This window comes from Myotis daubentonii, chromosome 2, assembly GCF_963259705.1.
Source record: "Myotis daubentonii chromosome 2, mMyoDau2.1, whole genome shotgun sequence".
Classification (NCBI taxonomy): Eukaryota; Metazoa; Chordata; class Mammalia; order Chiroptera; family Vespertilionidae; genus Myotis; species Myotis daubentonii.
The window spans coordinates 102,760,498-102,777,674 of NC_081841.1; the positions used below are offsets into that span (position 1 = coordinate 102,760,498).

Sequence of the window (17,177 nt, forward strand, 5' to 3'; positions counted from 1 at the left end):
GTGCGGGGAAGGGAACTGGCAGGCCTGGAGGACGTGGAGTAAATTATTTAGCTGTGAGCCGAGATAAAGAAGGTTCCATCCCCCTTCCCCACACCCCCGAAGCTGGCGCGGGTTGGGGACCAGCCCTGGAACCGCCACTGACCATCTACCGTAAAGAATCTGGAGGCTGGTGGGGGCAGAGCACGTTGACTTGTTACCGAGATGAACGCGAGAGCGACGGAATCCGCGGTCCCGACCCGGTTCTAGGGGAGATGGCCTCCGCCCCATCCCCGACCCCCAGAGCCGACCGCGGGCCCCCTTTCGGCGGCTGCGAGGGGCGGACGTGCGAAACGCGGCGGGGAAGGCGGACAGGTGCAGGTTCGTTTGCGCCCGCAGTTTCAGGCGATGCCTCCTGCCACCGACCCCCGCTCGGGCGCTGGCCGGGGCCGCAGAAGCAGCCGCGGGGCGGGCTGGGCCACGGGGTCTCCTTGGGATGCTGGCCCCGGCCGGCCTCCCCCGCTCAGCCCTCGGGCTCCCCGACCCGCCTCTCGGGTTCTCGTCAGGGCCCCGAAACAGGGCTCTCCGGGGCGGGGCGGCTCAGCCCTCTCCGCCGGGGCAGCAGCGCCGCCTGCCGGACACGTCGGGGCTGGAGCGCGCGCTGACCCAGACTGGCCCGAGGCCGTGGGCGCCGCGGGGAGCGGGGTGAGCGCGCCCACGCTCCCTCCTCCCGCAAATCCGGTCCCTCCGGCCCGGCCGCAGCTCTGGGCGCTCCGCTCCGACGGGCGGACACCTCGCCGGGCGCTACTCGCTGGGGCCGCCGGCGCCCGCGCCCGGGTTCCCCTCACCTTCCCCGCTCTTAGCGGGGCGCGCCTTTTAAAAACCCTAGGGGAAGCCGCCCGGCCGGGTGGCAGTGGTTGAACGTCAGCCTGTGAACCAGTAGGCCATGGTTCGATTCCCGGACAGGACGCATGCCCGGGTTGCGGGCTCGATCCCCAGTGCGGGGCGTGCAGGAAGGAGGCAGCTGGTCAATGATTCTCTCATCATTGATGTGTCTCTCTCTCCCTCTGCCTTCCTCTCTAAAATCAATTTTTTAAAAAGTTAAGTCGTAGGATGTTTATCTATAGTGACAAAATTAACTGCTGGAGTCCAGCTGTCCCAAAGAAGAAAAAGAAAGTGCCTGGGATCTCCGCGGCCTCTGGTGGGGCTGGCGGCGTGGGGCGCGGGGCTGGCGTCCCAGGGCCTCTCGCCCGCGGGCGCGGCTCCCGCAGGAAGCCTTGCGGCCGAGCTCCTCGCCGGTGCCCACGCCGCGCTCCTGCACCCGGGAGACGGCTGCCAGTCCCGAGCCCCGAGCCGAAGCCAGGACTGGGCGCGGGGCCGGCGGCTGTCACAGGCGGGCGGGGAGCCTGTTCTCGGTCGCCAGGTGTCAGAAGACTGAACGCTGGAGGGGTTGGGCTGTGGGCGCTGGTGGCCTTGGGGAGAGTCAGGGAGCCATGTGACTCCTCCGTCCAGGCCCCAGGGGAAGGAAGGAGGCCCTGGCCACCTGAGCTCTTCCTTCTCTAATGGCTGGGCTGAGCGCAGATGTCTTGATGCCAAGGGCCCATGCTTCTCCCAGGCCTGTGTTAAACAGCTGGCCTCTTTGGGCATGAGCAAAGTTTTCTTCCATTTTTTCTGTCTAAAACATTCAAAGTTTCAAATCCAAACAGCATTTTCTTTGAGGTAGAGGTGGGAATAAATGAAAAGTTTCCGCTGCGGAAACAGCTTGCTGCTTGTCGCTTTGTCTGGCTTTAGATTTGCAAAAGTAGCTTACTCAGTCTACCAAGCCCATCTAAAAATGTACTCACTGAACAGCTGCAAACCGCAGGGCCAGTTGGTCATTTAGTTCATTTGGTCTTTCCGCTCTTAGTTCTGGCCAAGTATCCACCCCACTAGAGGAGCAACACTAACACTGGATGTATATTTCAAGACTCGAAGGAATGAGATATAAATGTTGATTGTTGGTTTTCTGTGGCCTTAAGATCATGACCAAGGACGGTATCTGAATAGTATCTAATGTGTATAACAATATGTCACTAACAGATATCTAACAGTATAAAGATGGTTATATGAAATTCAGAGGTATGATGAAAATTATAGTAGGAACAAATAAAAATAATTAGAGGAATTTGGATTTCTGAAGTTTACATTGTTTTCAATAAAGTGGTTTGAGAGGAAAAATTATATTTTTATTTTGTATGTGTGGATTCCAGACAAGCAGTCTTCCTTTTTGTTCTGCCTGCTCTCTTGTATATCACTATTTGTTGGACAATGGCCTCTGGTTCTTGCTTAATTATATCTTCTGTTTGTTTTTAGCAATGCACATACACATTACCATAATTCTGCCTAGGAGATTGGAGGAGGGGCTGCAAATAGAATCTAGTTATGTTGAGGGGCTTTTCTGTTTGGTTTTAGTTTGGGTTGTTTTTAATACATTAGAGGTAAAGAACAACACACTGTGTCTTTCATGAATAGAAGACAGAGCCTGCCCAGGTCATTTTTAATCTGTGGCTTCGGTACTTAATCTCTGCTGCTGATTCTACTAATCAACAACAACTTTTTAAGTGCCACACAACAGCCCATTGTATATTTGTACTTTAGCTCTTACATTGTTTTTCATTGTTTGCTGAGGTTAGAGAGGAATTTATCAACCACCTCTTATATAAAACCTATTATTGTCATACTGTAGATACCACGTGTTATGATAGCAGACTGTCAATCCTGGAAGTCCCCAGATAACACATGAACAATTGGAAAAGAATTCCTCTCCTAGAAATTAAAACATACGTATTAAATTGCATGAATATTTGGGGCCTTATCAATAAAATATTGTACATATAAACCCAATATATGACCTGAATACTATTAAGTAAATTTGAGTGTGTGAAGAGGCAGTTTGCTTATCATTTGATCTCAGGGAACTCTTTTTCATGGATCAAAACTGGTTGTGTTCTGGTGTATGGATTAGATCTCTAGCACAGAACCAGGATCCTGCAGAAAAAGCAAATTGGTCATTTAATTTGGGGGATCTGGCAAGTTAGTTGATATTATCGACATTCATTGAGATTAATGACAAATTCCAATTTGGAAAGGCTATTGTTAAAATCAATGTAACGTTTGGCTACTAGAAACATTGGAACCAAAGGTCACTTATGCAATTGCCCCCACCTTTTCTAAACTGATTCTTCAAGGTAAATGTTGGTATAATCTCCGTGACTGGCAGATTCTACTTTCCTTGTTTGGAATTTGAGAGGCTTTTTCCTTAGATCTAATTTCATAACCTTCAAAGAAGTCGTGATGTAAGTATATATTCTCTCTGATTTGTAGCTAAGTAAATATAGTGATTGTTTTGGCCCACTCTCACTCAGCTCATCCCAGTTACCAATAAAACCTGCTCGTTTCCCTAAATCATAACCATCATCTTGAAGAACAAGAGTAGAGAAGAAAGGAAAATATGGCTAAATGTAAGAGTTATGGTGGTTAGAAGTTTGTATGGTCTAAATGTAATTTTTTTTAAAATATATTTTATTGATTTTTTACAGAGAGGAAGGGAGAGAGATAGAGAGTTAGAAACATCGATCAACTGCCTCCTGCACACCTCCCACTGGGGATGTGCCCGCAACCCAGGTACATGCCCTTGACCCGAATCGAACCTGGGACCTTTCAGTCCGCAAGCCGATGCTCTATCCACTGAGCCAAACCGGTTTCGGCGGTCTAAATGTAATTTAAGAAAATAATTTACAGCCCTAGTCAGTTTGGCTCAGTGGATAGAATGTGGGCCTGCGGACTGAAGGGTCCCAGGTTAGATTCCTGCCAAGGGAACATGCCTGGGTTGCAGGCTAGATCCCAAGTAGGGAGCGTGCAGGAGGCAGCTGATCAATTATTCTCTCTCATCATTGATGTTTCTATCTCTCTCTATCCCTCTCCCTCCCTCTCTAAAATCAATAAAAATATATATTTTTAAAAAGAAAATATTTACCTTAAAATAACAAACTAAATTAAAGAGTACAGAATTGATTTTGAGATGCTGGGATGGAACTTGTTCAAAATAAATAAACTTAAAGAGGTTCCCACTACATCTTCAACCAATCTGTCTCCTAAGTACAACTATAAGGGGGGGGGGCACATCTCCTGGTAGATGAAAGGACAAGTAAGCTGTGCAGATCAGTAAGTCATCTTCACATCCGGAATATTAGTGCTTTGCCACTTGAGATTTTATGCAGACTCGGAGGCTGTGGAGATAAGAGACAACAGACTTGAGGCTACTGTGAAGTAAGCAAATTGAATGCATTAAAAACAATTCTGGAAAGGGGTTATACTATCATGATTTGAGACATTATCCATGTTCACAGTTTCTTTGTAAGAGAAAGAAAATGAGCAATTTGCAGAGAAAATGATTTGTGATGGGGAAAAAAAAGAAGCAGCAGCTCCTGCAATTATCGGGATCTAATCCTAAGAGTATGATTACATTATCTCATATTACATTATCTCGTATGACAAATGCAGAAGTGGTGGCTCAGAGCTTGTGGTCTCCCCAAGGTCATTAAACTAGTAAACAGCAGCTTGTCTCTAAAACCAGGTGAAAATAGGGCCCCTAAAAACCATGTAATCTCTTCTTAAGATTCTGCAACTGAGATTTCCTTCATGTCATCCTGCTCTTATTTTTTCCTGAGTGTTGTAAATAACAGCAAGAATGTTGTTGTTTATATATTCAGATTTCTATTTAAGCTGGTTCCTTGACTATTGTAGGCATCTTACTATGTATATATTATCAGAAAGAAGTGAAACTCATTGAAATGTTTTCTGCTTTCATCAGCAGTACATCTTAACTTTATTGGACGAATATGGTAAACTCATGAATTGTTCACAGAAGAAAAAAAAAAGACTCAGGCTGTCTTCTCTCCACACATATCTTTTTTTAAAAAAAAACATAAGTTCCATAATGCTGGCACTTCCTCTTCCCCTTGTTTATCCTAAGTTCTCAGTCTTTCCAAATATTAGTATCATACCCAAAGTACTGTAACTTTTTTCTCTTTTCTTTTTTGTTATTCCTCAACCGAGGATATTTTCTCTATTGATTTTTAGAGAGAGGGGAAAGGAGGGAAAGACAGAGAGAGAAACTCGGACGTGAAAGAGACACGTTGGTTATCCTTGGTTGCCTCCCGCATGCGCCTGGGATGGACAATCGAACCCAGATCCTTCAGCCCGTGGGCCGACGCTCTATCCGCTGTGCCAAACCGGCTAGGGCTACTGTAATTTTTTAAGGAAACGTCCTGTGCAAAAAGACTCTTTTAGAATGGTGGCAGTCTCCGCTCCGCCAAATTTGTTTTTTTCTTAAGCACCGAACAGATCCAAGAATCCTCTGAGCCTGCCTTCGCTGAACTTCATTTTCAGCAGGAGCGTTGCCCTAGTGGGGAAATCTCGCCCGGCCCCAGTTTGGAAGAGGTTGGGGTGGGAGAGGTGCTGGAGCTGGCACGTCCTGCTGGGTCAGAACTGGGTACCGGGTCGGATCCGAGGCGCTCTTCCCAGAGCGCGCGCGCCCCCTGGCGGCCCGATCCAGGAGCAGGTGCCAGGCGACCGCGGGATTCCGGGGACCCCGTGCCGGCCACGCTCCAGGGGCGCCCGCATCCGGAAGTCATCCTGTCAAATATAAGCCCATGCGTCCCAGCACCGATCTTGCCAAGCCTCCCCAAGCTGCTCTGCCCACCCGCGCCACGTCCAGTGCTCCGGGCTTGCTCCCGAGGCGCTGTCCTGGCGTCGGAGCGGGCGTCCCGCTTTGCCAGCGCGGCCGCGCATTTCGTGCCTTTTCCGGGCCCGGGAGACTGCGGGGCGGCTGGCGGCCCGCGCGGGTCCTGGCGTTCGGAGCAGCTGAGCGCCCTCCTCGCCCGGAAGCGCCCGGCGCGGGCGGACTAGCGCCGGCGTCAGAGCCCGAGACCGGGCCCGGCAGGGGAAGAGCTGTAATCGCTAGCCGCGGGACAATGCCGACTTTTGAACCTCTAACCACTAAACAAACAGCCCTTGGGCTCTCGCTCCACTCCAAACAGGGTTTATTGACAGGCGTTTCACGGCAACGCATAGCAACCGCGGCGGCGGCGAGGAGGGGAGGCGGGAGGGGGGGAGGTGCGCGAGGGGGACACAGTCCGCGCGGGCGCTGGGCTCCCCTCTCGGCGCGACACGCTGGGGCCCGGGGATTCCCTGCTCAGCGGACTCCAACTCGACTTCTCCCGTGGGCGAGGCGGCCAGGCACTGTACCCCCCAACTCCAGGCTCAGCCACCAGAGCCCCTTCCCAACCCCAGAGCGAATGTGCCACCCGGAAAGAACGCGGAATTGGGGGGATGCTGCAGAGGGATTTATGCCTCGCAGCTCCGCTGGTCCTCCCCAGCCCTCGGGGCACCTCCTCCTTCCAGGAGGCTCTGAGTAGGGCTCGAGGGACTCATGAGAAGACCCAAACGGAGGGCGAAGCCATGCGCAGAGTGCCCAGCTCGGCGTTTCTGGGACCAAGAACCTCAAGAACCGCAGCCAGGTCCCCAGCGAATCAGCCGGATAACAAGCAACCGTCACTAAAAGGATCTTCTTATACTGGCTCTCAAATTCTTGTTTATGGGACAGGTGGGGGGAGGGGAGGGGGAGGGCAAGGGGTGGTGGCAGAAGGGGCTCCCATCAATGCCCGAGTATTCACAAACTGTATTCATGGAAATATTCCTTGGGAAAACAAACTTTTTTTTTTTTTTTTTTTTTTTAGCTTAATGCTCAGGTTTAACTGGCTGGATTGTGGAGCTTTCCTTAGGAAGAAGGGAATCACTGGTGAAGGGAATGTTTGCAATTGCCTTGGTGTGGATTTGATGAGAGCCATGAGGGGCTCTCTGAGTCCCAGCCCCCAAAACTCACGCAGCTAGGAAGCAGCAGCCCATTCAGATGTGCATTTTGCCCAGAGGCACCCCCAGGAGAACCAGGAGTTTCACAATCTAGGCTGGGCTCAAGCTTGGGGGCAGGGAAGGTCTCAGAACCTGCTCTGTCTGGCTTCTAACGCTCTGGGGTAAAATGAGGTTGTCCAGATAACCTTCCCCACCCTCTCCCTGATTTTGCTAATTCTCCTTGGCAAGGAGAGAAGATGTTCCTTTCTTCTTTAAAAAAATAATAATTCTTGACAAAATCTGAAGACAATAAATACAGAATCTGAAATCTGAAAAGCTCATTTATCTTTTTTTCTTTATAGAAAAAATTCAACTGTGTTCAAATACCCCCACTTCCCTTCACCATGTCACTTCTCTCCCCATGGATCCAGAGGCTTTGTAAAGACTGGCTGGGATGTTACACAGACCAACAACTCAAACAGCAGCAACAACCCCCTTTCTTCGTCAGCCCCAAGATTGTGAAAAGGACAGGAAGTCCAGGTCGGCTCTGGCATTTATAGCACCGACATACATTCAGCCCAGAGAAGCTCTGGTGACAGGCTTTCTAAACAAGGCCCAGCTCCGGCCCCCATCAGGCCTGGAGTCCCAAACCACCCCTCACACCATTCACCACACAAACACCAGCCAAGCCTTTCCTGGTCTGGAGAGGGAAGAGAAGAAAGACAAAGACCTGGGGGTTCTGCAGTCGGTTCAGGTCTCTATCTTAGCTGCCTCTGACTTCTGCAGTGTAAACTTTGCCTGCCCTTAAAGCTGGAGGGGCCAGCTGGTCCTTGGATGACAGTGAGTGGGCAGTAGCCATCTTGGCTCTACGCACTGGCGTTCCCCTGAGTCCCTTTCCCCCCTCAACTCCAACCAGAGGTGCCTCCTACAGATTCTGGAGGTAAAGAACTGGAGAGGAGGGGCTGAAAGCCTGGTCTGCTTAGCCAGTCGAGACAATGCTTCTGCCAGTACCACCTGAAGTCCCGGCGGTCATCATTTCCGTCTCCTCACTGGCAGAAAGAGTCAGGCCGAAAAAAGTCAAATTCTGGGACAGTGTCTTCCTTGAGGCCTTCGACCCCACTTGTATTTGCTCCTGGCGCCATTTCCCTCTGAGAGCTGGATAAGCTGGTGTACATTGTGGGTGGGAGGGGAGGGGTCTCTCCTGAGGATTCGAGCAGAGTCCATGCTCCTCCTGGCTCAGCCTGAAATCGCTCTGCTGCTGCAGGCCACTGTAGGTCACTGGGTGACAGTGGGGTTCAACACCCCCCCAGTTGGCCCCAGAACCCCAGTGACAGAGCCTGGCACGGAGCCTTGCAGGGAAGACACAGGACTCAGGGGCTCCGGGACACTTCTCAGAGGACCTGGCTGCGGCTGGGGAGGCTGGGCTGTAGGTGGTGGAGGCTGCTGTTGCTGCTGCAATTTCTTCTTGTTGATTTTCCTTTCCTTCGCTCTGCGGTTCTGAAACCAAATTTTAACCTGGAAATGGACAGGTGGGGAAAACAGAAGATGGTAAAGAAGAGAATGTGAGGGGGAGAGGGAGGGGAGAGCCAGTATCGGCACTAGCATCAATAAAGAAGTGCCCTCTCTCAGGTAGGACCCCCAAACCCTATCTCAGCCTTTCTTGGGATTTCTACATAACTGCCCAGGGGGCCCCTCTCAAGCCCAACTCAGCATCCTGAGAGAAGCGCCTCACCCCCACACACCTTTCCCCCCAGGTTTCTTTCCAAAGGAACCTTTATCTGCAACTTTACTGGAAAAGCTCAGAGCCTCAGACCCAAGAAACACAGAAACCACAGGCCCTTTCTGTAACAAGCAACAGGAAGCCAGGGCTAGATGGACTTCAGATGACAACCTTTAGCCTCTCAAAGCTAAATTAAAAAGTGATCGTCTTCACCTTGGGGCGGAGAATGAGATTTAATGTGAGCTTCCTGGCTGTGAATGTGACCTGTTTTTTTCTAGATTATATAGAGAGTTTGTGAGCCAAGTCTCACCCCTCTAGTTTTAATGGGCAGGAACTGGGGGCCTATTAATTTTTTCCAGGCACAGTGCTGGGCCCATAGAGAATAGGTCTTCAAGTCTTTATTCATTGACCCAAATAGAATTCTGGATTAAACTAATACTGTTTTTTTTTTCTCCCAGACACCACCCCCCTCCCCCAAACAAATAGAAATATTCAACATCATCCAAAAAGACCACAGGTGGAAGGAGCCTTTTTTATAATTTTTTTAGCATTCAGAAGGAAAATGCTTTCCATCTGCTACTTTACGCTGCTCACAGAACTGGGTGGATGCAGCAGCCTGGCTTCTAAATCCCCCCACAGGAAAACCCCCTTCCCTCAGGCAGTGACCAGGTCAGAAGAGAGAAGGGCAGCTCGCACCTGCCTCTCGGACAGCCCCAGGGTGGCCGCCAGCTCGGCTTTCCTCCGGATGGTGATGTAACGACTGTAGTGAAACTCCTTCTCCAGCTCCAGCCGCTGATGGTCCGTGTACACCACCCGGTATTTGTCTTTCGTCCTGGTTTTCACTGGAGGAAAAAGAAGTCAGAGCTGAGAACTACAAGGCCCATCAGTCATGGGTAATGACAAACCTCTCTAACCCAAGGGCCATTTCTCTTCCTCACCACCCAGGGGGCCAGGGGTTGTCCTGCCAGTCTGACAAGACCCTCCCCAACAGAAGGGGGGGAGGGGGGGCTCTGCAGGGCAACTAAACTAACCTTGGGGTTAAGTGCTTTTTAAAAATTAAAAAAAAAAAACTAAAACCTCTACACACAGAAGAAAGCAGAAGCCAACCACCATTTTGGTGAACCAAATGTGGTACTGGAGCTGGCTAGGCCCAAAGGGAAAGAGAACAGGACAGAGTACCCAGAGTCCCAGGAATATTCCCATTTTCAGGCCAACCAGAGATGAAAGCCCACCTAAAAACAGCTGGGATTGTGAGTATGCATTGGTTTCCTCAAGCCACCACCCCCAGCACTAGGCCCCTCTGCAGGAATCCTGAAGGGGGGGCGGTCTGGCAAGCAGAAAGCCCACCCACTGGGGGCTATATATATATATACACCTAAGGAAACCCGGTTGGGCATTTTCCACTCTGTGTTTCAATCCCCCATTTCTATCTGCCGCAAACCCTGCAGAGTTATCCCGACCAGGGATCTGTACTCACTGGGTAAGTCAACATATTAAACCTGGGATGGATTGTTTTACGGAAGAGCCTTGACAAATGGTGCCTCCACAACTGGAGCAGACCAGAGCCTGGTGTCTCCGCCGCGCCTGCCTGTCCTGTCCAGGGTCAACCCTCGCAGAGCCATGGCCAGGCCGGGGTCTTCTGGAAGCAGAACTGGCTCAGCTGCCCAGTGCCCAGTCCGACCGAAAGATCTAAAAGGTCTGGGAGCTACTCCGAGGTGTTTAATGCCCCGCAGGCCGACTTTGTTCAGGTAAAACCCTTTGCAAACCATAACAAAAGCTCCCTGGGAAGATACAGGCTGGATCAGAGAGAGCTCCCCTAAGCCGCTGAAAGCGGAACACAGTCGCAAACAATGCCGGACAAGGCGATCTTATCAAAGAAAAGCCCTTTCAATGCCTTAATAACAACCGCATTCTGTTTGAATTACCACTACTGAGCAAATGGCGGCCCCAGCTTTCATCCCCCACCCCGCCAGGCGCATTAACATAAACACCGCCCGGCAGGCGCATTTGAATGGGCGCAGCGGCCCCGACCCCGCGCCACCGAAAAAAGTGAAGAGAACTAACACGTCTCCAGGGTCTGCCAAGAGGTGGGCGCATTCCCACGCGTTACCGCCTCACAGGTAGTCGCCCCGTTTCACCGACGAGGAAACTGAGAAACAGACTAGGTTAGGCAGAGAGTAGAGGCGCGGCAGGCACTGAAGTCAGGTTGGAGCTACGAAACACACATCCAGGGCTGGGTAGCGGGGCGCAAAGGAGTTCTCCGAGCCCAGCCCCCCAGTAGAGACACTCGCCTTGAGGTGCTCGGGTGCTGAATACCGCGGCTGGGCCGGTAAACGCAGTGACCAGGCCCCTCGGCGCTCTGCGGCCTGCGCCCAAGGGTCTTGGAGGCGCCCCGCACCCCCTGGGAACTAAGGAGGACACTGGAAGAGGGGAGAGATGAGAGGGACTTGCCAGAATTCATTATTGACTGCGAAAGTCACCACCCTCTTTCCGGGCCCTAAAAGAGACAATGGCAAGGCTGGGAAGGTGTATATCAAAGCGGGCCGGGCTGAGTACCTCCCCCTCGCCCCTTGACAGATGACGCTCAGCAGAGGAGCCGGGCTCCGGCCCGCGGGCCGCGGCCTCCCCACATTAACATCACAAGGGCGCCCGGCGCCCGCGGCGGCCTTACCACCTTGGCGCGGGACTTCACAGCGGCCTCTCATCTGCTGACCCCTCGGCCTGGGCTCCTGTGTCTCCCCTCCCTCTCCCTCCGCTCTACGCTCTCTCGGGACCCGCCAGAGACACCCCCCCACCCCCCCTCCTCAGGCCGTCGGGTCCCCGCCTGTTGTGTCCCTGGCAGGCTCTGTAAAGAAAGCCTTTGGGTGCGCACTCTTTCCGACCAGGGCGCCCCCTCCAGGGGAAGGAACCAAGCCTCCGGGCCGGTCTTGTGGCTTCTCCCTGGGCGGCCACATTTCCCACCGAACGATCCTGGCCTGTGCCCAGTGACACAGAAACCGATGCCCAGAGACAGGCCCCGACGGCTGCTCTGATGTATGCGGCTGTAATTGGCTATAAACTTCTGCGAAGTGACCATAACCTGCTTGCGGCCTGGCTGAGGCAGAAAGGAGGGAAGAGAAAAAGGCGGAAGTGCAGAGGGCTGGGAAGATCTCATGGAATAAAAAGGAGATGCCAACAGGACTCTCCCCAACACACTTCCCGACACTGTAAGTGGCATCCCTGGAACCAATGAGGCCCACAGTCCGGCAAACCTAGAACCTTTGCAGGAACAGCTCTTGAGCAAGCATCTGGCGTGCGCGCGCGCGCGCGCGCACACACACACACACACACACACACACCCCGAGACTCCCGATTCGGAACAAACGATTCCTGTCTGGAGCAGAGACTAAATCCGCACCATGGTTTCTCCTCCCTTCTGCGGTTTCTTGCCCTCCTGCTTCAGATGGAAACAACCCTTTTGCAGATCAAAAGTTCAAAGACCGGGGCGCGCCCCCTTAGTTCCTAGACTGAGTCAACATCTCCTTTCCAGAAACAGAACCGCTCCGACTTACTGCAGCTCCAATCCCTTGAGTTAGCCCGAAAGGCTAGACCTGGACCCACAGGGCGCCCGCCTGGCCGCCCAGGCCACCACTCTCCTGAGCCGTCGGATGCGGAAGGAGGGCGTGGAGAGAGAGGGTCCAGAGCCCTGCCGGCAGAGTGGGAGACTCCCTCTTCCAGGTGACTGGAAGCTGCGCACCGAGTGCGAGCGGAGGCAGCAAGTGGGGAGGACGCGATCCCCTTGGTACAGCCGTGCTTCTCCCCTGAAACTGAGCCGGGGTGTGCAACCAAAATACTCCCGACCCCCTCCAGCCTAGGCGCTGGGGCTAGGGAAGCCCCGAGGGCCCAGGCTTCCTGATGCTGTCACCCGGACCCTCCTTCCTGGCGCGGAGCCCCCAACAGCCCCCGACACCCGGGTGTGCACGGGACACGCGGCCCGTCCAGCAGCCGGTGCGGGTCCGCACCTCCCAGGGCGCCTTCGCGCGGGGTGCGCCGCGCTTACCTTGGCTTCCGAGGGACGGCTGCGCCGGCTTCCGCATCCACTCGCACAGGTTCCGCCTCTGGCCACCGGGGGACAACTGCTCAGTGGCAGCAGTGGCGGCGGGCCCGGGCGGGCCAGGGTTGAGAGTCTGCAGCAATCCCGAAGCACAGGAAGGCGCAGCGGGCGGGTGGTGCGGGTGGTGGTGCGGATGGTGGTGCGGGTGGTAGTCGGTGGGGCTGCTGTAGCCCATGGCGGCGGCCGGCGAGCCCCCGTTGAGGCCGTGCGCCACAGCGTTGGCTGCCACCGCGGCGCCCCCCGGCGCGTAACCGTTCCAGTCCTCCCGGAGTGGGGCGCCGTAGGCTGCGGACCAGGACGGCCCCGGGGATTGCGCATTGTCCAAGTTCGCGGCCGCCGCGGCCGCCGCGGCCACATGATAGCCGCCGTAGTCCGGGTACTGGGGGGCACTGACGAAGTTCTGCGGGGCCAGGTTGAGGCCGCCAGAGTGGCGCACGGAGCTGGGGTACATGCTCACGTCCTTGTCCAGGAGGTAGCTCACGTACATGGTGGCGAGGGCCCGACAGCCAACCTCACCATGCTGCCTGGGGACGGACGCTGGGGGCTGCCGCAGGGAGCGAAAGGGAGAGGGCAAGGGGACGCCAGGAGCCGCGGGTGGCTGCGCCCCAGCCCGCGGTGCTTCGCTGGCTCCTCGCGGCGCTTCTGCCTCTAAGGCGGTCCCTCCCACTGGCCTGTCTCCACCCTCCCTCCCTCCCTTTCTTCCTTCTTTCCTCCCACCTCCTTTCCACCGGGCTGCAGAGGCGGGGAAGACTCGCCACTGGCTGGCGTACGGAGCCTGGGGCCAAAGGCCTTACGTGATTAACGAGTGTTTACAGGACTCTATTAGTAATGACACAGACACCAATGGCTGGAGGCTTCGAGGCGCAGCGCGCACCCTGCGCACAACCCCCCAAATATGATTTGCATTTTAAAAGATAAGGGGTGGGGGACAGCTCTCGAGAAGGCGGCGACTCGATCACAGCTAAATATTCAAACCTTTATTGTTAAGAGCTTCCTCCTTCCAACCCGGTGCACTTTAACCTCCAATCACAGGTTCAAAGAATGAAATCAAGAAACTTGCAAAAGAGAGGGGGGGAAGAGCTGTCTTGATGGGAATCTGAACTTGGGGGCTAAGGGGCTGTGTTCATCATTTGCAGAAAAGAGGGGTTCGAGATGCTCCTTCTATTCTAAGAGAAAAGGGGAGCCATTGCTTTGATGACAGCCTTTCTAACCTAACCATGAGGTGAAGAGCGGAGGAAGTAGAGATTCGGAGGTTCCTTCCGGCTTTGAGCCATGGCCAGATCCCCCGTGAGCCCCTAACAACTGTCATCGCTGATCATTTATTTTTTTCCCCCAAGGAAACCGCTCCTCCTTCCGCATGAGATAAATTATGACCCTAGCTGTGGGCTGCATCTCCCGTCCATCTAACATTTGGGATTTAAGTTAAAGCAATTAATTTTAAGAAATTACACTTAAGACTCAAAAGTCTTAACTACAAACCAAGTTAGTAATCAAGCTAGTGGAGGGCAGTAATGGAGCAGGAGGGGGTTGCTAGAGTGAGGTACTGGTTACACCGTGTGCTCATGAAAACTCCACGAGCTACACCTATATGTTTATTTATTATACTTAAACATGTGGTTAAAAATCAAGGAAAGGGGAACCTAGACTGTCTGGTAATGTGTACCTAGATCCTAAAAGCACTTCACAAGGTGGATAAAACGTTCTTGGAAGAAAATTGTTTTTCATCTCCAGGGGATGGTAAGGCAACCCTGGCCCATTACTAATGACTGCCTCTGAAAAGCTCTGGGTGGGGAAGAGTTGAAAAAGGATCTTCCTTGGTTTTTGAAGCATTGTGTCCAAGGGGCCAGGGCTGTGGCGACCTATGCTGCAGGCCTGGCTGGGGATCTGCACCTAGAGGGGTGCAGGCCAAGGTGATCTGGCTACTGCACGCGCACTTCTCACGGTTTAGCAACTATAGGGAGTGGGCCTGAGGTGGCTGTCTGCCTTCTCTATGGATCCAGGTGGCAGTGCCAGGCTGGGATTCACAGGGCCAGCTGGGCTGGGCTGGGCAGGCTGACTGGGTGGCTCTGGAACGGGCAGGGTGCTGGCCTCTCTCCTCCAGATCTGCACTTGATGCTCCTTGTCAAGTGCTTTCTGGTATTTGTCACTTCATCTAATCATCTCTGGAGCCCTTTCCAGTGTCTTTTCTGTTGTTGTTGTTGTTTTTGCTCTAATGTCTTTTATCTCTCCTGATCCTCACTTCTCCCTAGATCCTGAACAAAGCTGGTGTTGTCATGCTCTTCATTTTACAGATGACACCCACCAAAATGCATGGTGCAGAGACGCCAGGCCCAAAGAGGTCCAGGGCCTCGGGATCTCCTGCTTGCTAGTCCCTCTGGTCCTTTGTGTTTCCTAAGGAAGCAAGCTGAGCACTCAAGAGGTGGGAGACCTGAGTAGGTCATCTACCTGGAACCCCTGAGCCTGGCCCAGACAGCTGAGAGTCATCAGACCTCTCCAGAAAATACATTGCAAGCCGCATGACAAAACTCAAATCATTGAATGGGGTGTGCGTGTGAAAGGGTGTCTGCAGTCCTGATGGGGCAGGAATGTGAGAGGTTAAGTGATGGGCACTGAGAACTTTTGATCTAGTAAACATCTTCCTCCTCTTCCTGGAGACACAGTCCCTCCTTCCGTCCCCACACCTCCTCCCAGGCCTCAAGCTCTGAAAGTCAGCGGAGGCCCAGGCTTGAGCCTGTGTCTTCGGAATGTGAGCATTCTTTGTAACAATCACTTTATTGGGGACAGCCATCCCCTCCGCCCTGTGGTGGCCACTTCCTGCATTTTTATGGCCCGGCTGCAAGCCACTGGCTAATTGTCCTGGTTTTCCAGCTGTGTCTCTGTGCTCTGCACCAGAGAAAGGGCTCTGGCCTGCCCACCCAGATGCTTTGGGGGTGGCCTGAGTTGCTCTGGCACCAGGGGTCATGCCAGGCCCAGAACTGGCCGGACTACAGGGAAGCCTGAGACTCACTTGGGGTTCAAGGGCTGGAGAAAGGAAATGCTTGTGAAAACTAATTAATTTCCTTCCTGGAAAAAAAGGGTCCATAGTAGTGGCATGGCCCTGCCCATGAGCTTGGGGTCTGGGCTATTGGGTGAGGGGCAAGCCAATAAGGATGTCCTTGGACAAGCTCCTCAGAGTGGATGTGCCCTCTCATATTAAGGCTGTCCTCCCATCGGGTGCTGCAGTGGCAAGGCGGTGGGAGCAACCAGAGAGGGGTGGAGGTGGCTGATGGGAAGAGGGCCTGGATCTCTTTATCCTGATGGCTTAGCCTCTAGCAGGTCATTGTTAGGTGGCTATTCCGAGGCCTGCTGTGGATGGGGTGGCTCCCCCAGCCTCTGGGTGCAGGTATGTGGCCCTGGGAAAATGGGGGTGCGACCTGCATTAGGGCCCCAAGCAGCGCTTTCTCAGTTCTAAACCCAAGGTGCTTGGCAACTTCCTCAGAGCCTTTTGGCCTGAACTGAGAAGCACCTGGCAAGGTCATCCCCAACCTTGCTGCTCAAGGCTCCTTTCCAGCCAGTATCTCTGGTCTCCCCCAGCTGCCTCGCCAGAGAAGCCTTCAGCAAATCATTCTGGAAGAGGCCAACTTATTTGGGAAGCTTGGAGCTGGACTTGGACTGGGGCTGGAGCTGTGCTGGCCCCATGGAGCCAGAGCTACATCAGGCTTTTAAAGGCAAAAGAGGGTGAGAGGAGGGACCCAGGTAAATAAAGTGTCAGGAAGACTACATGGGCAGCCACAACTCAGTTATCAAAGGGGCTTCTCTTTGTCACTGACGGTGTAGAGGCCATTCCACATTCCTCAGAGAGGGTTGGGGCTTCCAGGATTCCACCTGGTGGCAAGGGCAGGGGTGCAGAGGGGGATGGGAAGCAGGAGGTACCGGAAGGGGCGGATTGCTTCTCTAAGCAGATGAGACACTCCTTGAATCCACAGATCATTGACAGGGCTCCCTCCCTGCTCAAAGGTCCCCGGTGTTTGCTCCACCTTGGGGGACCCTGCTTTCCCCCATATTTGTGGCTCCTGGAAACTGGGGAGGCTGTGACCCTTGTAACCCAGACAGGGCAGGCCCTCTCTACCCACCTTCCCATGCAAGTGTACTTTCTAAATTCCTCTTAAGATCAAGAAAATCATCCAAATAATGCACCCTTCCTGACTCCCTCTCCACCCCTGCACAGGAAACCCTCACCCTGCCGTGGCCTGAGTTTCCAGGATAAATGAGGACGAGTGAGAAAGAAGAAAATGTCTGATAAAGTTTTCAGCTTGGCAATCTATATTGCTGTTGGGAAAATGACTCAATCTCTACTTCACTGGAGTTTAGGGAGTTCCTCAGCCATTGCATTCAATCAGCAACACCCCGCAACACACACACACACACACACACACACACACACACACACACACACACACACGAAGGCTCAATAATGGCTGATTTGATCCCAACATCTCCACCCTGGCCTGCTACAGC

The 17,177-nt window shown here is 53.4% G+C and overlaps 1 protein-coding gene across 2 annotated transcripts; it reads right to left on the reverse strand.

Annotated features, from left to right (window-relative positions):
- Positions 1 to 4,935: 4,935 nt before the first annotated feature.
- Positions 4,936 to 13,389, reverse strand: CDX2 (caudal type homeobox 2). Of its 2 annotated transcripts, none has more exons than XM_059684043.1 (3): positions 12,627 to 13,389; positions 9,288 to 9,429; positions 4,936 to 8,382 (listed from the first exon to the last, which is right to left on the reverse strand). In XM_059684043.1, exons 1-3 carry the CDS (start codon positions 13,165 to 13,167, stop codon positions 8,259 to 8,261), a joined length of 807 nt encoding a protein of 268 aa, XP_059540026.1. In that variant the 5' UTR covers positions 13,168 to 13,389; the 3' UTR covers positions 4,936 to 8,258. The 2 variants fall into 2 exon arrangements, with proteins under 2 accessions (XP_059540026.1, XP_059540025.1); XM_059684042.1 differs by having other exon boundaries at positions 7,139 to 8,382; positions 9,284 to 9,429; positions 12,627 to 13,377.
- Positions 13,390 to 17,177: the final 3,788 nt, after the last annotated feature.

Excerpts from the sequence above, each read along its gene's own strand:
- CDX2 (XM_059684042.1), bottom strand. The coding sequence starts at position 13,167 with ATGTACGTGAGCTACCTCCTGGACAAGGACGTGAGCATGTACCCCAGC. Across the intron at positions 9,430-12,626 it reads GCCGTCCCTCGGAAGCCAAG|TGAAAACCAGGACGAAAGAC; the intron begins GTAAGCGCGGCG and ends TTTTTCCTCCAG. Across the intron at positions 8,383-9,283 it reads TGGGGCTGTCCGAGAGGCAG|GTTAAAATTTGGTTTCAGAA; the intron begins GTGCGAGCTGCC and ends GTCCATTTCCAG.